The sequence below is a fragment of the Schistocerca gregaria genome, chromosome 10 (assembly GCF_023897955.1).
Source record: "Schistocerca gregaria isolate iqSchGreg1 chromosome 10, iqSchGreg1.2, whole genome shotgun sequence".
NCBI lineage: Eukaryota > Metazoa > Arthropoda > Insecta > Orthoptera > Acrididae > Schistocerca > Schistocerca gregaria.
The window spans coordinates 125,239,757-125,264,532 of NC_064929.1; the positions used below are offsets into that span (position 1 = coordinate 125,239,757).

A 24,776-nucleotide genomic window follows, 5' to 3' on the forward strand; every position below is an offset into this window, starting at 1 on the left:
AGATATACTAATGAGAAAGATGCAGACAATGCAGCAAGCACACTGCAAGAAATGTTTCCTTCCAATGTGGACGGATACCTTTAACGAGAAATGATGTTTCAAACTTGTATCTGTCTCGCGTGTGTTTTGCAACAAAAACATGTTTCCAGTCCCAGCATGGACATGGCTTGAGATTGGGGGAGAGAGAGAGAGAGAGAGAGAGAGAGAGAGAGAGAGAGAGAGAGAGAGAGAGAGAGGCAGGGAGGCAGGCAGGGAGGGAGAGAGGGAGGGAGAGAGGGAGGGAGGGAGGGAGGGAGAGAGGGAGGGAGGGAGAGAGGGAGGGAGAGAGAGAGGGAGGGAGAGAGGGAGGGAGGGAGAGAGGGAGGGAGAGAGGGAGGGAGGGAGAGAGGGAGGGAGAGAGGGAGGGAGGGAGAGAGGGAGGGAGGGAGAGAGGGAGGGAGAGAGGGAGGGAGGGAGAGAGGGAGGGAGAGAGGGAGGGAGGGAGAGAGGGAGGGAGAGAGGGAGGGAGAGAGGGAGGGAGAGAGGGAGGGAGAGAGGGAGGGAGAGAGGGAGGGAGAGAGGGAGGGAGAGAGGGAGGGAGAGAGGGAGGGAGAGAGGGAGGGAGAGAGGGAGGGAGAGAGGGAGGGAGAGAGGGAGGGAGAGAGGGAGGGAGAGAGGGAGGGAGAGAGGGAGGGAGAGAGGGAGGGAGAGAGGGAGGGAGAGAGGGAGGGAGAGAGGGAGGGAGAGAGGGAGGGAGAGAGGGAGGGAGAGAGGGAGGGAGAGAGGGAGGGAGAGAGGGAGGGAGAGAGGGAGGGAGAGAGGGAGGGAGAGAACTTAAAATCTTAGAAAAAACCTGCACCGAAGAAAGAGAAAAATTAAAAAATTGAAAGAGTAGGAATTTGTGTGAATAAGGAATCAAGCACATAATTACATGTTTCACAAATAGTGTTAGAAACAGATGAGCCTGGGAATAGACATGACAGGAGAGCAAAATAGGGAAACTGTTTACAGCTTCATGCATCTTTTGAAATGTTTGTTGTTATTTCAGTGAGCCCTATAGTCATTGGCATCTATTCGTGTTACACAGTTTATCCCTGCTGCATTTCCTTTTCTTTACTGATTCTCCATTTTCTCATTTTAATAAAAAAAAAAGTAATTTTGTACTTACACTGAACTCCATTACCCAAACTGTTAATGTTGTATAGTGTTGTAAAAGTATAACAACAAGGAGGAATCATGCAGAAAAACAAAGGAAGGATGACGACAAGAGTTGACAACAAAAAATGCACACAAATATTTTAGTGTTTTGTTAAGTCATCAAGCAGTGCGAGATAAAGGGGCTCTCTTGTAGCTACCAAACATGGGCGGCTAAACTGTGTTTATTTGATACTTAAGTGTCTTTCAGCACTGCATATTATTGAGCATTCCAGATAACAGTGGTTACACTCCTTACGTGTTCTAACTGCAGGCTGAATGTCCCAATCAAGACAAAACCAGCTGTTGTCTTAACAGTAGAATGCCACACCTGTGAGATTCAGATCCAGAAAGCTTCACAGTAACAGCAGGCGATGTTTGAAATACTTGCAATTTTTCAACGGCCAATTGTCAAGCTAATGCTGTGCAGTTGAGACATCTTTCGTCTTGCAGTGTCCCCCACATTGCACTCAGCACCAGGTTTTTATTCACACTACTTTCAGTTATACAGTTATCAACCTAAAGCTTTCAATGCATGCAGGGTGGCCAATTTATCTTGACAGTCCCAAGAAGCGAAACAAAACCGTATCAAGCAAATGATGTTCAGCTAGTAGGGAGACATTAACCAGTATGATGGCCTTCCTTGTAACTTTGTTACAAAGACATGAGCAGCAGTATGTCTATTTGAAATAGTACCATACAGAGTGAGGCAAAAATATGTTAACATTAAGTGGGTGCTTTCGCCTTTTTTTCCCCCCCTGCAGATTAAACCATGGTGTCCTGATACTCTGTTGGGGAACGAAAGAATATTGCTGCCTGGATGTAAGTCTTTCAGTCCCCAGGGATTGAAGAGGAATAATTCAAGGCCTGGACAGGACGGGCTGTACCACTGTGCCTGACAATTGGTAGGATCTGTGATAAGCTTGTAAAGATGGGTCCATTCAAGACTGCTGCAAGGGAAACAGTTGTAGAAAGAGACCTGTCTGAACAGAACAGATCATCATCGTTGTCCAAGGAGCGACTGTAGCCAGCCCACCTACGTCCTCGCGCCGACTTTCTCTTGAGTCTGGAATTTCTCAAAGGTCAGTGGTTAGAATTTTGCACAATGATTTAGGAATGAAGCCATACCACTTGCAGATTGTGCAGCAGCTCACAAATGCGGACAAGCAAGTATGTGTGAGGGCTCCACAAATTATATTCGAAACGGTGCACATGAAGCCTGACGTTCTGTTCGTGGTTTCTGATTAACCACCAGTCCACACCACCCAGTCATGTGAAGATGCACAACTGTGCCACCCGGGCAACCATACATACCCTGGAAGTTCGAGAGCATATGCAGGATTCCCCTGAGGTAAACACCTGGTGTGTAGTGAGCAAATATGGAGTGACTTCATTCTCCTTTTTTGAAGGACAGACTGTTAGGTGAGAGAATTACCTTCCACACAGCACATTCACAGGGAAGAATGCATCACTTCCCATTTTCCAGCGAGGATACTTTGAGCACAACGGCACCACTGCCCATTACAGTCAGACAGTTCGGGATTACCAGAGTGACACAGTCGGTAAATGTTGGATTGGTGAATGTGGTCCTCTACTATGGCTGGCACATTTTCCTGACCTGATGCATTGTGATTTTTGGTCGAGGGCCGTGTCTACGCCAGCAAAACTAGAACTGACCACCTAGCAATCTGCAGCACCACATCACTGAGGTCATCACTTCTACCTCTGCCCAAATGGCCCAATGGACCTCAAAATCAACTGTGCACAGACTATTATTTTACTGAGTAAGATGTGTGCCATATCAAAAAACAGTAACCAAATGCATTGTTTGTATTTTCACATAATTAAACACCCATTTAATGTTAATATCTTTTAGCCTCACCCCATATATTTTTTGTTCGGTAATCCTCTTCCTCTTCTCTCAAGATCTGTACAGAAATGTATTGTAATGTGTAAACGAGCACACGCACTCACGCACACATACCTACCCCCATGCACGCATGCACACACCAGTTGGGTTGCAGTGCTGGGAATCTTGTCAATGTGCCTGACAACTGTTCAACACAACTATACGGTAGGTAGTTAACTTCACACCTTTCATTATTTTAAATTGAGCCACACTTCAGTACTAGGAAAGTTGTTGATATCCTATACATGCAGCTAAGAATATTTGGGTGCAAGAACACAGAGGGAATAAAGCCATTATCTGTTACAGTGCAGTTTCCACCTGACAACTTTGTTAATGGTTTGAAAATAGCCTATTGAGAAAGGAGTCAACTGAAGGTAATGATTAGTTGGATTGTCTGTCATTCAGTTTAGTGCGTTTCCAGCACTGCGGCACACAAAGCAGAAGAATATTGTAGGGAATGGACAGTCATTCCAGTACGTGCATTTGAGGTTAAGCACAAGAGGAGAAGGAAACACTTAGTGAAGCAACAGCTATTTGGCACAGAGTTGAGAGTCAATGCTAACCTGAACATGGAACGGTGTTTTGCTGGGGAAAGGTGGCACAGATGACCTTTGCACAACAACCCTAGTTTGTGACTGGGCGTCGAAGTTTTGTCCTGGAGATGTTAGAGGCAGTGGCTGCTGCTGGCCAAGTGTGTGGCTCACTGACTCCTAGAACACACATACACACATCATACGATCAAAGTCAAAAGTCGTAATCGTCAGCTGCCACATCCTAAAGTAGCAGCACTGTGAAGCCTGAGTATCTGGACGGCTGGAAAACCGAATGACACTTGGTGCATGTACCACTGCTCTGTGATCACTTACACTTCAAAATCAAAAGTTGGTAAACACTGATGGGATTTTCATTATTAAACAACACTGGCATTACAGAGTGCATGACTGTCGAGTTAAGAGGCTTTTGCTCAGGCTGCACTAATACCTACAACATAGTAATGCTATTTTTGCCATCTTAAAACTACTACTGTTTTTAGTTAGTAAATTGCCTGGTATACTAAAATTGTGTGTCGGACTGAGACTATAAATTGGGACCTTTGTCTTTCGCAGGCATGTGTTCTACCAGCTGAGCTAGCCAAGAACGACTCGCAACCTGTCATCCTCGCAGCTTTACCTCCACCATGTTGTGAGCCATTCTTGGGTAGCTCTGTTGGTAGGACACTTGTCCACAAATGCAAAAGGTCCCGAATTTCAGTATCTGCCTGGCACACAGTTTTAATCTGCCCGGAATTTTCATATCAGCGCAAACTGCACTGTAGAGTGAAAATTTCATTGTGGACTACTGTTGTTATTGTTCACTATTATTACTGCAAATTTTGTTGAGACTGTCTTGGCCACTTGTTGACATGCGGACTGCATCTGTCTCTTGGTCTTTGGACAATGTTCATTTCATAATTTTTCTGATATTTTGCTAGCACAATGACTGGCGAAACATCAGAAACATCTTTGAACATCAAGCGAAGATCCCGGGACAAAACCCATCGGGCAATATTTTTATTATTATTATTATTGTTTTATTAGCAGCAGCAGTATTACGACCATCAAATGTCTGTAAATCATCAGTGGTATTTATCCTAGTACAGGGTGTATACGTGGACAAGGAAAAAGAATTCCCGGGTTTCCCGGTTAAAAGTACACTTTCTCCCGGGTGAAAATACACTTTTTCCATGTTAAGTGACACTATACTCTTCCCTGACACTTGTATACAAATGTAGACACGTTTTGAAAGACGTTCGATGGGCAGCAACATGTACGCTGCATATTTCCGTATTACGAAGGTATAAATTTGAATTCCACCAAACACAGCATGTCACTTTCCGAAGCATTGAAATTCACATATAATATTGGTCTCTAAGATTTACGAGCTGGAAGAGAAGCTAAGCTTTCACACATAATGTTGATCTTTTTTGCGCGTGTTACACCTTAAGATACATCACACAAATGGGCCAGTAAAATTTTTAATAACGACATTAACATCTGATCTTCTGGGCTCGTTTTGAAAGACGTTCGATGGGCAGCAACATGTACGCTGCATATTTCCGTATTACGAAGGTATAAATTTGAATTCCACCAAACACAGCATGTCACTTTCCGAAGCATTGAAATTCACATATAATATTGGTCTCTAAGATTTACGAGCTGGAAGAGAAGCTAAGCTTTCACACATAATGTTTATCTTTTTTGCGCGTGTTACACCTTAAGATACATCACACAAATGGGCCAGTAAAATTTTTAATAACGACATTAACGTCTGATCTTCTGGGCTCGAAATTCTTTTATATGGTTGTCCTCAAAGAGTTGATTTTTAAATGAGAGTCAAACGCTTTGTGATTTAAGAAATTCATCGTACATTCTCGCACATAGTTCATCTTGCGTAAATCGATATTTGGTTTGAATGTAACGCTTTTCAAACCACCATTTGCAATATTTTCCTGCGACCTGTTAGAAATAGGTTCATTTCAGCAGTTGGAAGAGAGCGCCAGATAATTGGCATCACAGCGCTTACACAGCTATTGGTGTCACCGCGCTTACGCAGGCAGCTATGATGACGCAGGAAGTCATGTTCCTACGTGTAAAATATTAAAAGATCTTACGTTATGTCAAAAGAAATAAGACATCAGAGGATCCTTAAAAAGCATCGGAATTTCGTGAACCATACTAAAATGCATAATTCGGCTTAAAATGCACATTCATATGTCCAGATTCGTTTGTAAATTTTCTTGGTGTACCAGTACTGTATTACCTCATGTTTGGTTCTTTATTATGGCATAGTGCCATACGTGCACTTGAAATGCAGCGAACAGTTGAAACTGGCCAATAGTGTGAAATTAAACACTTTGTTACTTCATTTCTAATAAAGCAGAAAAGATTAATGAAACCCAAATCTCTTTAGTAAACCGACAAAAATAACTTCATTGCTCTGCAAGGCTATTAATGCTTGACTGTCAGGAAGATGGAAATAAACTCTAAAACTATTAACATATTTTAACCTTCCGTAATTGTGCGAACGTATTTTAATTCATTTCATAACTCCCGGCCACAAAAATTCGTTATTATTTAACGAAGAGGAAACAACAAAATCACTGAACGTAAACACAGGTCACGTGGAGATGATCCAGCTCCCCACCACATTTCAGACTGCTCTGGGCATCAGCACCAGATTTACTATACTTCCGAAACGGGGCGATATTAAGTAGTGACGCCCAGCCATACTTCTGTAACCAAAAGCGAAAGAAGGTACAACTCATACGTGACTCAACTGCGCATGCGCAAGAGCCCGTCCGCAACTGCTCAAACGAATCTAATTTAAACAGGTTGTCACGTCACGCTCATCGGAGGCAATTTGTTGTTATGAAGCATTATAGTCTTTCTAAAGCGTTTGACACAGTTTGCTGTTGGCAGATGCTTGTATGAGCACTGTTTTTTGTTGTTGTATACGGCGTTCCTTTGCAACTTAAGATTCTCCCCCCCCTCGTTCAAGTTTTGTTGCTGCAGCATTATTCTCCAATAGCGGGATACAGTACCTTTGTTAGAGTATTGGTTCTTACCAGTCAAAATCACAAAAATTTAATTGAAAACTAAAACAATGAAAAATTCCCAGAATTCTAAGCAATTCCCGGGTTTTTCCCGGATTTCTCCTGGATGAGAAAAATTCCGGGTTTTTCCGGATCTCCCGGGTCGTATACACCCTGTAATTTATAATCCAGTTCCTCATTAACATAAATGAAGAAATCTCTTTCAAATTTGCAAGCTAATTGCTCGACTGACTTTGGTATGCATCCCCCTCACAATGCATGTGCACACTACTAACTAGTGCAAAGCAGGCATGTAGAATAAGAATATACCGTTCATTGTGACCAAAATGCATAAACACCCAAGGACAACTTCAGCTTTGACTCACTTAGCATATTTACCAATCCTTACTGCAGGATACGCATTCAAAAGTGACAAGCATTAGATAGAACTCTGAAAAAGAAATCATACAGGAAAGCAAAGCCTCGTCTAGTGATAAATATTGCAGTCTCTCTCTCTCTCTCTCTCTCTCTCTCTCTCTCTCTCTCTCTCTCTATTTGTGCACACACACACACACAAAATAGTATCCTAACTCTTGCGCAGAAGCAGGAATAAAGTTGTATAAAACAACTTCAGCTGCATGCCCATTTGACCATACCAGCATCATCTTTAACTAAGCGCTATGTGCCTTGACTACAAAGTTTCCAGACAGATACTCACACTAAAATACAAGGCACTATGGTGAGTAAAATGCAAAGGAAGATGGTATTCTCATAAAAGCAAAAGCTGTTTTTCTGGCAAGAATGGTGCAAAAATACACTGTCAACCTATATGTGAGTAAGCAGAAAAAAATGTGTTAGACCTTCAGAAACATGACATCTGCCCAAAAGCAGTAAATAGTATGCACAGGACTGTTCAGTAAGAGCTGATCGTTAGTTGCCACAAGATCCTCTATACAGCTGTAAGACCCAGCACCCAATCTCTGACGAAATACCTGTGATGCTCTGGGCGGCTGTATCACCACGAACTTGCCACCGTCAAACGGTTCCATTTTAAATGGTACGTAAGTATTGGCAAGTTTCAGATACCTGCCCGTACCATCCTGGTCTGTACCAATATTCCTCACAATTAAAACCTAGAACAAGGTAATAATTTAAGTGTCAAAGCATCATCAATAGCTGGGCCTTACAAGTAACTATTGGGACTTCAGGTCAACTGCAACGAAGGCAGCAATAACCACTTGCCGAGCCTTATCTAGTGCAAAAATCTCACCCCATTACCAGGTTATATTCTTACCATGGGGAGGAGAGGGGGGAGGGGAGGGGGGGGGGGAGGGCTGGACTGGGTCTGAGAGACCCCAACATCTTCCTTACGTTTCAGAAAAAGTAAGAGGCAAATTTTTGACAGTAGTGACAAAAACATTTCTTATACCGTTTTTAGTATTTAAGGTGGCCATATTTTTAAAAAAAAAAAAAAAATGAGCTTGTATTCCTCTGAAAATAAAATTATTAATTATTTAAAAACATTATTAAGTATTTAAAAACATTCTTGAACATTTAAGACCATTATTTTTTGGGATCTTTATTTAGTTCATGTCCTCACAAGTCACGAATTGTCACAAACAATATTACTCATTTTAGTGCATAGTGCAATCTAATAAGAAATATTATGGAAAAAACAATTGCTACTCACCATATGGAAAAGATGCCGCTCTGCAGATAGGCACAACAAAAAAAACTATCAGAAAATGAGCTTTCAGCCAACAAGGTCTTTTGTCAAAGACAATACACACACACACACACACACACACACACACACACAAACATGAACACAGTCTCTGGGTGTGTTTTTATATATAAAGGTCTTACTGGTCGAAAGCTCACTCACTTTTTGACAATCTTTTTGTTGTGCCTATCTGCGACTCAGCAGTTCCACTATATGGTGAGTAATAACTATCCTTTCCATAATATTGTTGCATTCCACCCGGGATTTTCCACTGTTTGATAAAAAATGGGTGCCATTTGTTATGTTAGTTAATGTATTTTCTGCACAGTCTTCACATGACATTGAAGATTGGGACAGATACATCCGCTTTCCAGAACTTTTACGAAAATATTTTGTTTTATTGTATTTGCATTTATAACAATGACCATGTTTGCCATCCGGCTCAACGGTAATCGCAGATAGTCGTGCTGGCAGCTCGTGGCTGCTCCTTGGAAGATTCCTCTGGTTAGCACTCTGTGCCATGTGTTGTTTTATCAGTTTCAAACCCAATTGTTAAGAAACAGCCCACCTGAAATATCCAGTTCTGTGTTTTCTTTGTAAACTACAAATGCATTAATACTGGCCATGTTCAAACTGGCATAAAACACGCACAATGGCCTGCATCTTGTTTGCCTTCAAACCCTGCATTCTGAACGCGTGGCATCAACCACACCTCTACTCCACTCTTTGTTGAGTTACAAGAATGTAATAATATCTGGCTTCTCCAAATTACCTGTTTATTCACAGATTTTACTGTTTGTGTACACTATCAACAGCAAAATTACACATTTATTTTTCTCTGGTGCATATGATACCCAGGTGAAAGTGTCGCTACATCCTCAAGTGAACAAATGTACAGGATGGGTGAGAAGTCCTCGTACCTCCTAGTATTGAATGCCAATTGCTTTGACTTGTTTTGGCACATGTAAATATGTACTTTTAAGTGGCCAATATATTGATATGTGACCTATCATGCTGTAAACACATTTCCACATGACTCCCTGTTCTTCTTGGCATATTTTTTAACATTTACCGTGTTATAAATGTGAAATGCATCCTCAACAGCACTGCACAATTCTTCATTTGTAAGGTAAAGTAGTGCAGATACATGTGCCTTAATGATTCCCAATAACAAGTTGTACTAGAGGTCAGCACTTCTTGGTGGCCATTTTAAGGGTGATGGTGTTACGGAGAGACCACAACACATCCACCACTCTGAAAAATATTCATTTAAGAACTCTAGAACTATTAAAGCATAGTGGGGGGCGCTCCATCCAGCTACAGCCGTATGCATTCTGTGAGGCCCCTTTCCTCAAGCTCAGGTATTACCATATTTACTCGAATCCAAGCCGCACCTGAAATTTGAGACTCTAAATTCAAGAGGAGAGAAAAGTTTCAGGCCGAACCTCCAAATCGAAACAAAGTTGGTCCATTGTAATATGAGAGACAATTTAGGTCGAATGAATGACGATACAGCTACTGTAGTTTTGTTCGAGTCGCAAGCTTAGCAGTTAAGCTTTACCGGGTAGTCATTGCTATGCGTCAGGCGCTCCGTCCGTATTTATACGGGTACCCTGCCTTTTTGACATGCTTCGTCTGGTTTGAATCGATTGCTTATTTTGCTTTGATCTGTTAAGTGCCGTTTTCTTTGTTATAGGTGTTTACGTCACTCTAAGCTGAAAATGCATTACTGTACTGTGTCGTGCATTGTTTGTCGTATTCTGATAGTGCGTGTTTACGGCCTGTCGCCGCTCACGGCATGGCTTCCTTTTGTGCGCGCTACCGCCGCTTAGAATTAAAGAAAAGAGAGAGGAATCGCCTCATTAGCAAAACAATGGCAAGAGACTGCTATTTGTTGTTACTTACACTGCTGCTTTCTTTTATAATGATCAACAAGAACCAAATAATAAACTGTGTTTGATAGAAGATGTTTTGAACGAGAGTTTGGCGAAAATTTTTCTCCATTTGAAAATCTTTGCAGACGCCTCTTTAGCACATTACATTCTGCACAGAAATTAGAGTCATCTTAGATTTAAAAATCTAGTCAATTGCCGTGCTTCATTTCTGACTGTATCACTATTAGGCATAAGAATAATACGAATACAAACATGACATGATATGTATTTTGTTCTGCATCTGCTGTTGTCTCAACTCTCTAAGCCGCAGGCGGTTTTTTGGCTTACAAAAAACGGAAAAAAAGTGCGGCTCAGATTCGAGTAAATACGGTAACCATGTTTGTAATGTGCGAATAACGTGCCATTCACAGTCCCTTCAAAAAAGTACAGTCCAAGCAGATGTTCTGATGTCATCACATGAGGCAGGTTCCTCTCTAATTTTACTGTGTAATGAGGATCCTCCCTGGCCCAAACGACAATATTTGTAACATGTGAGCTGGTATAAATGGCACATTTATCTGAAAACACAACTTCAGCACTTTTTACTGCATTTGAAAATTGAATTAACAAAGCACGGCATACTGAAACTCATTCCGGACTATCTGATAACTCACTTATGAACATTGGTCGAAAATGTCTGACTTTAGGGTCTTTTTCACATGATCTTGCAGTGTTGCCTTCAGTATATCAAGTTCCGAAGCAAGTTTACATGTCGACTTCATAGAAGCTTGTTCAATCAAAGCAGAGTTTCTAGCACATTCTTCTTCTCGTCTTCCTCCTCCCACTTCACAGCCTGTCAAAGACTGCCAAAAACAAAAGCATGTCTTTTTCAATCTGGAAGTGTTGCCGTTTGTGGTGGAAGCTTAAAAATCATTCCTGGAATGTTCCCATAATGTTTCATTGTCTGCCCTGTGTGTTGTCCGTGCACTCACCCACTTGTCACTAAGTGCTCCGCAATGTTTTAACTGGGCATTCACATCTGGAATGGCTACAAATTAAAATTCGGCTGCAAAAGCATATGAACATTAATTCAACCAATTAATTCAAACAATTAGTAAGAAGTCACGTAGCTAGCTACCTGCATAGTAATGTCTGATACTAAATATGGGATACATGGATACAGTGACTTCTTGTGAGGCAAGAATTCTAAAAGTATTTATCTTTCTTTCTGCGCATTGTTTCAATGAGTGTAAGCTTACAATCCGTGATATGTTTCCTCACAAGAGTGTGGCTTGTGAACCAGCTGTCGAGGGTAATATTCCCACCTTTTTGCTTCAATAGCTCTACAAGTCTGACCACATCATCATCCGCTGTGTTACTTACTTGGAAGAAACTTGCATGTTGTTGCCCCACATATACTTCCAAATTTTGTACACGCAAAGTTTTTGCATCTACCATGGTAAATATTTTTATCTCGTACTTTCCAGGTTTTGAAGGAATGTACATTCTAAAGGAACAATGTCCCCAAAAGGAAAGGAACATTTCATTCATTGTAAGGTATTCACTTGTGTGATGCCTTGCACAGTTTTTTGTCAGTCCTCCATAACACCATGTACATGGGTCAATTTTCAATTTTCTTTAAGTTTCTCTCTTGTGTAAGTATTATCTACTCTAACACATCTGAAAATAAAACAAAATCTTTGCAGTGACATACTTTGAGGGAAGATTTCTGTCCCGGTGCCACAAGTGACACAGAATTCTTCCATACTTATTTTGCCTTCATGAAGACTGCCAGATATGTCCAAAATACCCAAAAATGTCTAAATCCTCTTTTTAAGTTTCTTGCCGTATTTGGGTGACTTTTTATAAAGAGATTTTATGTGATTATGTAAGTATTTGTGCTCTCTTTTGTCATATCACGCAAATTGTCATAAACGAGTAGTTTCCAGGTTTCTGACAATGGTGTTAGTACTTTTGGCCTCCCCACTGACACCAGGCAAATGTGGAATATTGACACATTTGATACAGAATTTTGGTTGGGAACATTTTTCAGTTGCAAGGTGGCAATTCACTGGAAGAGGGACCGGAACAATCCACACTAATTACCTGAGAATCTCCGTTAGTGTTTATGAGCATACTCACATTTCTGACATTAATAATATCATTTTCGCTGTTCATGACTCATTTCATTTTCTGCATCTTGATCGCTTTCATGAACAAAATTACAATCTACATCTGAATTATCATTATCACTTCCTCATAAAAGTTCTTCAATTTACTCCTCAATTATCAGACGTTGCCAAGCCATTTTCAGGCAGTTTTATCATCAGCAAATTAAACTTTGTGGTTCATTTACATACCGAATCAACATCAATAACATTATTTCAGATAATACACAGAAACTTATAATAAATTATAAAACCTGATATTGTGAATTAACATACTGTTGTAGATTTCAGAAAAAAATATAATTTTTTCATATTTGCATTATTACAATTCCACAGAAATTTTAGGAGAAACACATATGTTGTAATTAAACCAATAATTACTTAGGAAACTTTATGATTTTCAATTTACATAAAAAAAAAGATTTTTTGAGCATTTATCAGTCTACTCATGTATTTAACGTGACTTGCACACTTTATGTATCATGTCAGTAACAAAAAACTAATTAGATCAGTTGTAATTAACCTTTCCACTAACAATTTTTCAACATTCTGATGCAAACACTATTGATTTTCAGTCATTTTGGTAATACAAAATTATCATACAGAACTTTAACCTGAAATTCCGTTTTGGCAGTTACTACTGTACCTTAATTAATGTTAGAAATAAAATTCCAAGTGAAATCAAGATGTAATTAATGCCTTTATGATAGACATCGTTGTAACTCCATAATCAAATTTCCACACAAAAGTCAAAAGAACAGTATCTAGAAATGTGTTCAGAATGAGTCGTCATTTATCATCTTTAATACTCTACTATGTTGTAAATCGTTAACTTTTCATTATAAATCAGTAAATTTGATTGTTTTTGGCAATAGGCTAAAGAACATACATAATTAAGATAGGGTATATATACTGAGCAGTGGAAAGCACTTTAAGTCAGTTGCAGTTTGGCCAATGTAGCGATGCAAAGTCTGTAACAGTTGTTGCTTCGATAGAAGATAGTACATGTGTGAACTTCTTTGAAAATGCTTACGGGAAATACATCTGCTGTTAAAAGGATTCATCAGTGTGTTGGAAAATACTATTTTAACATCAAAGTTTTCATCATGTGCCAAATCCAGGCAAATCTGCAATACACATTTCCTCAACAGACTTCATTGGTGGAGGAGATTCAACAGTTCAAAGCTAAGTATTCCACTGCAAAAATTATATCACTCTCATAATACAACGGATCTTTCATAATGAGAAGTATTTTACGCAGAAGTGCAGTTGGAGTACCATTAGAAGGTCTAATCCAAATCACAAGTTAATGGTTATGGTACAGAACTAGACAAATGTGTCTTTCTGTGAGCTTTCTTGTGGTTTAGCTGGGTCTGAACATCCTCCAGATTATACATCACTTCCCTTTCATTTAAAGAAAAGATAAATTTCCTCACAAATTGCAAAGAAAACCTGAAGAAATCTTCCTCAATTAAGCTATCTAACTGTATTGTTACAAGGTATGTCGCCATACCCTCTTCTGCAACTTTCGGGAACCCTTTGAGCAGTTAGTGATTTTCACCATAAAATTTACATACTTCTCCACAATTTTCATTTGACGAGCAATTCCCTCTGTTTCACCGCACAATGCCTAACTACGAATTAAACAACCAATCAGAACCTCTTTGCCAAATTTACTGTTGAGTCTATTTTTTAAAACGAGACACAAAACCTTGACAACACCCAACCACTTCTGATACTCCAGTTGTGGGTACAGAATGGAGAGTCTTCCACAACTGTTTAACAAACATGGTTGTGGTGTAATCAAGCATTAATACATGTAAGAATTCCTTAGTACTCGCAGTCCCATATTGATAGTGCACAGAAATATTGGAGGCGAAGAAGAGTCAAACATGTATGTGCTTTTTCCAAGTGTAAGTGAAAGAGCAACTATCTGCAACTTCCTCGAAAATAAAAAATCTACAACAGCCACTGTACAAAAATTTAGAGGAGGTTCCACTGAAAACAGCAAGGCACCCCTTACTAAAACGTAAGTGACTTTGTAGCTTGCTCAAATGCTACTTTTCCATTGTTTTCTATTCTGTGGTTCACATGTGAATTATAAATGTTACAGTATGTTCATTACTGAAATATATTTTTGATACTTACACCTCCTGTTATGTTGTTTTTGAACATAAGCAGTACAGCTCTCAAAGCACTTTATTGTCTACTTGGTCATAATGCAATTTGTGAAGACATCTATAATGATGCTGCAGGGTTTACTTCTCAATAGAATTGAACATGATGGGGATTAATTCTCATTAGTTAACATGTAAGTCCCCTCCCATAACAGACACAGGACTTGCATACTAAGCAACATTTTTGTATACGCTGTTAGCCATGCAAGAGTACTATGTGATATACGTCTCTTACACACAGTATCTAGCTACGGGTCACACAAATATTTTACATGTTATTTCCTTTCTCTTATTTTAAGCAGGCAATTTTATTATTCTACGATACTGAAATAGGTAATTGGCAAACAAAAGAGATAACGAATTATGTTATTGAGACCATGTTGACACAACTAAACACTGAGGCTCAATGCAATTTCTCGAGAACTAATCTAACTCATGAATAGGGACAGGAAGAGATCTTTATTTTAAGGCCAAATCTTTCTCTTTTTTTTCAAACTAGTTAAAACTTACATTAATTTTTTCCCCAGATTCAATTTTCCTTTTCACAACATTCGGCGTATCCCAAATTCAATACTGTTTTTTCCAGAATTCATGTTTTGTTGCACAATTCCATATCATTTTTGCAAACTGAGGTACTATTTTCATCAGAGAATGTCATGCAGGAAATGAAGGTTATGTATGAAACTAAGCCTTCAGAAGACAAGTCAAATTGTTGTTTTATCATTCAATAATCATCAGTTAGAAACATTAGTAAACTACAGTCCTGAGGTAAATATCATTTCTATTTGGCAAAGTTAAAAATATCGCGATATCTCATAAAAATTACTAATTTCATGTTATTTCACTTAAAATTGCGCATTTTGTGTTATTGTTGTCACAAAATTTTCCCGTCCCTGTTCATGAGTTGTATGGAACATTTCAAATAGGTGTAAACGAAGTGTTAAACAACTGGATTGCCTGCTTCTACATTATAAACAAAAAGTTGCTGTGTTCAAAGTTGAAAGCCATGCAGTAAAATCAATAAGCACTAGGGCCACAAGTATTAAAATACATACAGAGTTTTCAGATTTTGGAGAGCAGACCTTTGATGGTTTGACGTCCTTCACTGGTGAAGACCCTGTCGTGACATCGACAGTGGCTCCAACACTTGGGACTTGGCTATCCAGGATGGGGCATTCCACGTCTAATGCGCTTGCAGAGGGCACATGCTCAGTCGTCAACACCGGTGATGTATTCTTCGACTGCAGATTCAGAAGTCCATGTACAGCATTCATGTCCTCAGCTGTAAAATCTGCATCTGCAAAATAATATGAATTGGGCCTTTTTTTTTTTTTTTTAATTTCATGTAAAACTAGAAGTGATGTTTGGAGATCCAATGACATTGTAAGAATAATGAAAATTTCATAAAATATAATGTCCTTATTTACAGACTTTCAAATGCTTTTGACAGAGTATACAGAGAAACAATGCTGTCAAAACTTTCAAATGATGCTGTCAATGGAAAGCTTCTGACATTACTACAGCTATATTTAACAAACCGGCAACATCACCTTCAAATCTTGTGCAACAATGGAACCATCATAGAACTGAAAAGGTCCAAAATAAAAATCATAAAATCTACTGTGTCAGAGGACTCATTTTGGGACAATTTCCTTTTATGAGATATGTAAGTGACCTTTGATGGACTGAAGATCATGAATCTTTCATCACTGTGTATACCAACAGTACATCTCATCTTGGCGAAGCAAAAAATTCCAGTAATCTTTGTAAGGAAGTGTGAATATTTATAGAGAATGCAGAACGCCATTCTGAAAGTGAATATTTAATGGTTAACCTCTGAGAAACCAAAGACATGCACTTTCAGCTTGGAGGATCAAATAAACACCATGCAAGGTGGACGTGTGATATTATTGGATTTCAGACATTTTGCATATGAGAAAAGGACAGCCATCGAGCTGTAGTTTGTAATGATACTAAGCATGACAACACAAGAGTAAAGAACTGAAATTTGTTTATAACGTGCGCCTATAGCAAGACACGTGGACAGCGTTTAAAAGGTACTTTTAAGCACTATGACTCGCTGGGCGCAGATATTTAAAATCATTGCCGCAGTGCTTGATAGCAAGAAGCTGCAAAACAGAAGAAAGAACAATTTATCATTTGTTAGTAAAATTGTAGAGTACTTATAGTTAGTTATACTTCTGGTCGCCGATATGTTAACATGTACTTCATTAACTTTGATGTTTGGTCGCCGACTTGTTAAGACGTGTTGTGTAGCACTGCTACAAGTTATATTTCATTTAGTGTGAAAAACCATGTTATCACCAAGAAAAAAAAAAAAAATTCTTTTGTAAACCTTGTGACGATAAAAAATACTTACGCGCACCAGGACATTTAATTTTTACAAAATATCACACATACAAAAGCAGTGATTGTTGGACTGCTCCATGTATGAGAAAAACATAAAAATGTAAGTTTTGTATTCATTGTAAATTTGTTAATGTTTATAGTTTAACGCCTTTGTTCCTTGAGAATATATTGATGCTTCACTGTACGGAAAATCTATACTTATTCTTTTCTTTAAATTAACCACAAATAATGTTTATGTTTAAATGAACTTTGTTACAGGTTCGCTCTTTATTGCAGTGTCTAGATTGTATTTGGTAGACCATTAATGTGTTCAATTTCCGATCCTACAACTTGTTTTACAAAATTTCACTGTTTTGCATTCATTTCCATTTTTTTTTTATTATTCAAATAGATCCCTTAGGTAAGTTCATTGAAGAGAATGATTGCATGAAAGCAATCTGGGTTAAGAGGTCATTTGAGAAACTATTTTCGGGCAATCAATCTGTACGTCTCCTGAACACAGTCGAGAACCGACACATCGGCGATCATTCATTAATTTTTCTCTCTTTCCAAGTCGTACCAAGAAACAGCCAAGGAGAACTGCCGTGAGTACGCAATCTAGTGTTAAAGGTTGCATTCTTTATCTTGTTGGCAAACATTGCAATAAATTATCATCATCAATGTTATATTTGGTTAAATGTGAAAAGCAAAACCTTTTAATGCTAGAGACGACACAAGCTCTATTTGCAATACATAATAAACTGATCCGGAAGCATCAAGTTGATAGTGTTGCAATATTCAAGATAATACAGAGGGATCCAGAAAAATTTAGACTGATGTCCAAAATTAAAGCAACAACTCGCTATTTCTCTGTGTTGTGTCCAATTCACAGTATAATCACACAAAATGCCAACAGATGTCCATACAATTGTGTTCTGCATGGAAAATGGCATTCTGGTCAATGGACAACCACATCAACAATAACATCAGAGCACCTATCAAAAGGGATAGCATTCCCGGGTAGTCACACATCCACAATCGCTGTCGTACATATCACAGATGGTGCAGTATGGCACAAAGAAGACACCTACCAGACTCTCTGTAGTGCAGGGTCATAAGGAGAATGAAAGCAGGACAGTCGCTAACAGATGTGGCCTGAAGGCTTAAGGTGCATTGTTCTGTTGTTTCTCGGATGTGGTAACAATTTCTAGAGACTGAAACAATATCCTGAAGACCAGCCCAGGTCCAACAATGTGCGATATCAGAAAGCCAACCATGTGCGATATCAGAAAGCCAACCATGTGCGATATCAGAAAGCCAACCATGTGCGATATCAGAAAGAGGGGAGTGTTATTTGGCCATAAGAGCACCGCTTTGGTACTGCATGGTGACAGGCATCCAACCTCCCAGCATCCAATGACTTCTTGTATCGAGACAAACGGTGTGCAGGAGGCTTCGGCAGAGAAGCCTTTATTGTCGAAAAACTGCTATTATCAACCTCTGACGTGTCTTCACAGAAGCGGACGTCTAGAGTGGAGTCACCCACATGCCATCTGGACGGTCTATATGTGAACCAATGTTCTTTTCCCAGATGAGTCCCGATTTCATCTGGAGAGTGATTCTCAATGGATTCACATCTGAAGGAAGACAATTTGGGACCCAAATATTGTGGAAAGAGATTGATATCGAGGAGGATCATTAGGTTTGAGCAGAGATTATGTTCACCATTTGAACATCTCATCGTGAAACTGTACAGGTGAATCAGCAACGTTTAACAGCTGTCAGGTATTGTGATGAGATCTTAGTATCTCGTGTGCCACTGTTGTGAGGTGGTGTGGGTCCAGACTTTGTATTTATGGACGATAACACTTGACCTCATAGAGCATGGGTGGTTTATGTTTTCTTGGAATGGTGTTGCCTGCTTGGTCTTGTAGCGGGACTTTGAATTTCACCACACTACACTCGTTCCCTCAGATATAAATTATACCGTCGCAGCTGTATGAACGCTCGACGGCAGAGAAAATATTTATAAAAATATGAAGGTACAAAAATGGTAACACTTTTTTGTTTTCTACCCACTCGTCTCTTGAGAGCAGAAGCTTAACTTCACTTTTTCACTATTCTTGATATGATTCAGACGTAAAAACTTATTGATGCACAGACATATAGTATTGTGGAAGCTTGTATGCAATTTGGAGGATGGAGGCAGCCGTAAAATACATTGTATTTAATATCAAGATGGTTTTAATTCATAGACATTAGTAATTCCTGGACAATGAAATTTACTGCAAGATTTTGGAGCAGCTACGACTTTTTCATGCAGAAATGAAGGAGGAGATTTATTCTTCATGCTTTCCCGGCGATCTGTTGACATCTTGGATATTCGGGAATCCAGCCGGATGTTCGCGTCGTTCTCGCACGATGCCTATTCAGGCATGTACTGACCTCGACGTACTTCCTATATGAGGGTCAGTTTTATGAACAAACAGAAGGGGTGGCAATGGGCAGCCCTCCATCACCAGTGGTGGCCAACCTATTTATGGAAAGGTTTGAAGATGAGGCACTCTCTTCTGCCACATATCAACCCAAGTGCTTTTTTAGGTATGTGGACGATACGTTTGTCATCTGGCCCCATGGTAGAGAGAAGTTAGATGAGTTCCTGCTACATCTGAACGCTTGCCATCTGAACATTCAATTCACAATGGAAATCAAGAAGGATGGACTACTTCCGTTCTTGGATGTTCTGGTGAAGAGAAAGGCAGATGGCACATTTGGACATAGTGTGTACCGCAAACCTACGCACTCTGACTTATACCTACAAGCCAGCAGTTGCCACCATCCGGCACAGAAGAATGGAGTGCTCAAAACACTGGTACACAGAGCACAAACTCTGTCAGATCCTGATAGTCTGGCCAAAGAAATAGAACACTTACAATCAGTGTTCAGCAGGAATGGGTACTCCTCTAGAGATATCCAGAAGGCACTTCAACCTGCCAACCGGCCAAAGGATCCAGAAGAAGAACCAGAAGAGGCAAGGAAGATGGCATACCTGCCATATGCCAGACCTATCTCTGCCAAGATCATCAGGATGGTCCAGAAATATGACATAAAGAGCATATTTTGCCCACCCACCAAAACTGGGGCTATGCTGGGGAATGTAAAAGATGACCTGGGGCTACGCAAGCCAGGTATTTACAAATACCATCCCAGTGTGGGATGTCATACATTGGCCAGACCACCAGAACTGTGGACATCAAGTGTAAAGAACACCAGAGACATACCAGATTCAGGCAGGCAACTAAATCAGCCATAGCAGAGCATTGTCTGGAACTTGGTCATTCAATGGATTACAATGACACCAAAATTGTGACACAGACCTCAAGATTTTGGGATAGTGTCATTAAAGAAGCCACTGAGATTAAGGTCACAGACAATCTAATCAACCGTGACTAAGGATACCAAATCAAAACTGCCTGGAATCCAGCTCCTGAGCTTGTGAAAACTCAACACAGGACACTCCGGGATACTACAAGAAATAGAAGTGGAGACCGAGAGAACAGCCGCGAGACAAGGTGTCGGACATTAGAGACCAGATCTGACACACCCCAGATCACGTACTCGACTTCAGAAGACGACCAGTCCGAGCGCGGACTGCGGAGGGAACACCGGCGACCAGAGACGGACAATGTAGCCGCGTCTGGCGGGCGCGGACCACAGATGGAACACTCGACTCGGTGCGGACCGATTAGGGAACGCCCAGCTCCTCCCAGGCATAAATACTGGACTCTTATCGACCCAAGGATCAGCCTCAGGTAGCACCTGAAGAAGACAGCGAGGCACGCTGTTGAAATATTGTCAGAGAACGACGCGAACATCCGGCTGGATTCCCGAATATCCAAGATGTCAAGAAAGGATTGTTGTAGAACAAGACCTGAACGCCACAAGAGAGAAGACATTAACTTGGTAATGAGTGAACTCATATCTACGCCATTTCCCCCTGTTAACTACATTTTGTTATTCTCTGTTCCTTTCAAATAATTTTGTAGCGGAAATTGGTTTGACTTTTGGTCAAATGCGACAAGGACCACACCAATTATAGCTTTTCTGAATCACAAAGTACAATAGCTTTCCTGTAATAGGAAGTCCAATTTGCATTTCATTCTTTCGCTTTTGCCCGGACATTAACGATTTTAAAACCCCTTTTTATTCACTATTTCTTCCCAAATTTTCAACCTTTTCCTTTCTCTTCTTCTCTTTTTCTTTTTTATTAACCACTACAGTCTCCCAATTTGAATGCCATACAGCATGTCTGGGATCCCCTAGGGAGAACAACCATTGGCAATTTCAGCTCACGCAAAGTAAGTTCTGATGATGGAGTTCGACTTACACGAATATTTGAAAGCTCACCTTCACTCTTAATGCTCTTGTTATGACAGTCAGTACTGGCAGACTCGCCAGCCGGCTGCGACGGGCCACGCTGTGGCTGCCGGAGCGCTTCCACGATCCGCGTTAGCGACGGCCCGCTTCCACCGGCCGCAGACAACCTCTTCTCTGCAGCCTCCTCGTAGTGGCGGTCTATCAGCTCCAAGTACTCGTCGATGCAGCGCTTCTCCGTCACCGTGACGGGGTGGCGCTTCAACTTGGGTGGCCGGCTCTTCGATTCGAGCTCCGCGGCTGCCACGCCCTCCCCTTCCTCGGCAGCCAGGTACTGGAGCAGTGCATCCGGGATGCCCGCCTCCTCCAGCTCCTCCGGGCTGAAGTCCAACTGTAACTTGTCGCGGTGGCGGTGATGGTGACGGTGATGGTGATGGTGGTGCCTGCAGTAAGAAAATGGGGAAGTGATACGTAGACACCGTCGAGTCTGAAGGCTGCTGTCTAAAAAATTACTACGAAGATCAAGAATTTTTCAAGAAAAGATGTTTGTCACTAAAAATAATTTGCAAATTATCAGTGTTATCATCCTGGAGTAAAAGTAAACAAGTCACGAAATACTAATGGCTTTGAGTGTTTGACAAGCACATTAACGAGACTGAAAACTTTGTCAGAGCGCCAGTAAATTTTTCAGGATTGCCTCTGCTATTCAGTTAGTTGTTACCTTTGCTCCAAAATTATTCGCATTCCACCAAAACTTTCCATAGCCAATGTTGTGTACATAGTTCCGCGTAGTCAGCGCGTACACAACTTTCCCACTAGAACGCGCCCCACTAAGCACAACAGCGCAGACGCAGCGCTCGTCCGTCTCCGCACTATGAGATGGCACTGTGTTAGAGACTGACCAAATTCTGCTTCTGCCAATCCGCGTATTAATATGTAACGCAGCCAATGAGGTTGCAGATAACGTAGGACCTTTTCTCCTCTGAGATAACACTCGCGCAGTGATACCTGAACGCTCGAGGTATTACGAGTGTACAGACCTCCGATTAGTCAGTCTGCATTAGTCTGTAGTCAAGTTTCAGTCTGCGCCTAATAAGATTACCATATTCCTGTACATAGCCATAAAGATAAATGTATAGACACTTTTGTCAAGTATCAGAAATATATGTGAGAATAAGATTAATGTACCAATACCAAAGGAACTTCAGATTGTCAATTGTAAATAGCATCCAGAACCAAGTTAAGTAATTTTTATGCTCGTTACTTCTCCTCGCAGATCACACCCGCGCAGTGATACATGAACGCGTGAGATATTATAACGAGTGTACAGATTTCCAATTAGTCAGTCTGCATTAGTCTGTACCAGTCTGCATTAGTCTGTACCAGTCTGCATTAGTCTGTACCAGTCTGCATTAGTCTGTACCAGTCTGCATTAGTCTGTACCAGTCTGCATTAGTCTGTACCAGTCTGCATTAGTCTGTACCAGTCTGCATTAGTCTGTACCAGTCTGCATTAGTCTGTACCAGTCTGCATTAGTCTGTACCAGTCTGCATTAGTCTGTACCAGTCTGCATTAGTCTGTACCAGTCTGCATTAGTCTGTACCAGTCTGCATTAGTCTGTACCAGTCTGCATTAGTCTGTACCAGTCTGCATTAGTCTGTACCAGTCTGCATTAGTCTGTACCAGTCTGCATTAGTCTGTACCAGTCTGCATTAGTCTGTACCAGTCTGCATTAGTCTGTACCAGTCTGCATTAGTCTGTACCAGTCTGCATTAGTCTGTACCAGTCTGCATTAGTCTGTACCAGTCTGCATTAGTCTGTACCAGTCTGCATTAGTCTGTACCAGTCTGCATTAGTCTGTACCAGTCTGCATTAGTCTGTACCAGTCTGCATTAGTCTGTACCAGTCTGCATTAGTCTGTACCAGTCTGCATTAGTCTGTACCAGTCTGCATTAGTCTGTACCAGTCTGCATTAGTCTGTACCAGTCTGCATTAGTCTGTACCAGTCTGCATTAGTCTGTACCAGTCTGCATTAGTCTGTACCAGTCTGCATTAGTCTGTACCAGTCTGCATTAGTCTGTACCAGTCTGCATTAGTCTGTACCAGTCTGCATTAGTCTGTACCAGTCTGCATTAGTCTGTACCAGTCTGCATTAGTCTGTACCAGTCTGCATTAGTCTGTACCAGTCTGCATTAGTCTGTACCAGTCTGCATTAGTCTGTACCAGTCTGCATTAGTCTGTACCAGTCTGCATTAGTCTGTACCAGTCTGCATTAGTCTGTACCAGTCTGCATTAGTCTGTACCAGTCTGCATTAGTCTGTACCAGTCTGCATTAGTCTGTACCAGTCTGCATTAGTCTGTACCAGTCTGCATTAGTCTGTACCAGTCTGCATTAGTCTGTACCAGTCTGCATTAGTCTGTACCAGTCTGCATTAGTCTGTACCAGTCTGCATTAGTCTGTACCAGTCTGCATTAGTCTGTACCAGTCTGCATTAGTCTGTACCAGTCTGCATTAGTCTGTACCAGTCTGCATTAGTCTGTACCAGTCTGCATTAGTCTGTACCAGTCTGTACGAGTTCTACATTTGTCTGTACGAGCCTATAGTCAAGTTTCAGTCTGCGCCTAATAAGATTACCATATTCCTGTACATAGCCATGAAGATAAATGTATAGACACTTTGTAAAGTATCAGAGATATGTGTGAGGATAAGATTAACGTACCAAGACCAAAGGAACTTCAGACTGTCGATTGTAAACCGCATCCAGACTCAAGTTACGTAATGTCTACTCTTTTTTATTATTTTAATAAATGTGTGTGAAAATTAATCAAGTTCTGTTTAAGGTTGGTCACCGTCAATCTGCTACTCTAAGCGTGCAAGTGGTATTTCTATCATCTGACCTAACGGCAGAAGATAAACACGCCACGATAAGACCACGAGACGTATTGCTGACACTCGCCTACTTCGTTAGAGCGACAAGTCAAATAATCTGATGGTGTGTGTGCGCCGAAGTCTTACAGTACGCACACCACAGCCAAATTAGCTCCTCCTTGGTGGCAGTGTCCCATATTTTCTTGGGGGTCAGAATGTTAATTTGGATTTGTCAATGTCAGCGGTAGTGTATAGATGGGTGTCCTCCTGTTGCCACCTTTTTCCCCACTTGTATGGCAATTGTGTACTCCATCTCTTGTGTGTCTAGTGTTAGTACACACAAAAGTGTAAAAACATATTCAAAATGTTTACAAATTGTGTAGCTGAGGCCATCCTGATATTCAGCCAGTCAGATGTGGAAAACCACCAAAAAACCTGGCCCTCGTCGTTAATATTATGGATGGATTCAATCTGGGGCCACTGGTGGTGTTCTCGATTCCGAAAGTGGTGTGCTAGCACACATAGCTAACAGGGTGGTTGCATTACAAAATTATTAGCGTAACCATTTTCAAACATCCAGTTCCACCAG

At 40.7% G+C, this 24,776-nt stretch overlaps 1 protein-coding gene across 30 annotated transcripts in view; it reads right to left on the minus strand.

Moving 5' to 3' along the window:
• LOC126293757 (lysine-specific demethylase 4C-like) overlaps positions 1 to 24,776 on the minus strand; it is a 332,566-nt gene that overhangs the window by 249,058 nt on the left and 58,732 nt on the right. For 11 of the 30 annotated variants that reach the window (XM_049987134.1, XM_049987126.1, XM_049987138.1 and 8 more), the window contains exons 11-12: positions 21,352 to 21,761; positions 15,678 to 15,892 (exon numbers count right to left, since the gene is read on the minus strand). In XM_049987134.1, the coding sequence (XP_049843091.1) occupies positions 15,678 to 15,892; positions 21,352 to 21,761 (625 nt within the window). Of the gene's footprint in view, positions 1 to 3,645; positions 3,793 to 7,645; positions 7,787 to 15,677; positions 15,893 to 21,351; positions 21,762 to 24,776 lie in introns of all 30 variants that reach the window. The other 19 variants (XM_049987114.1, XM_049987111.1, XM_049987115.1 and 16 more) reach the window with 3 other exon arrangements.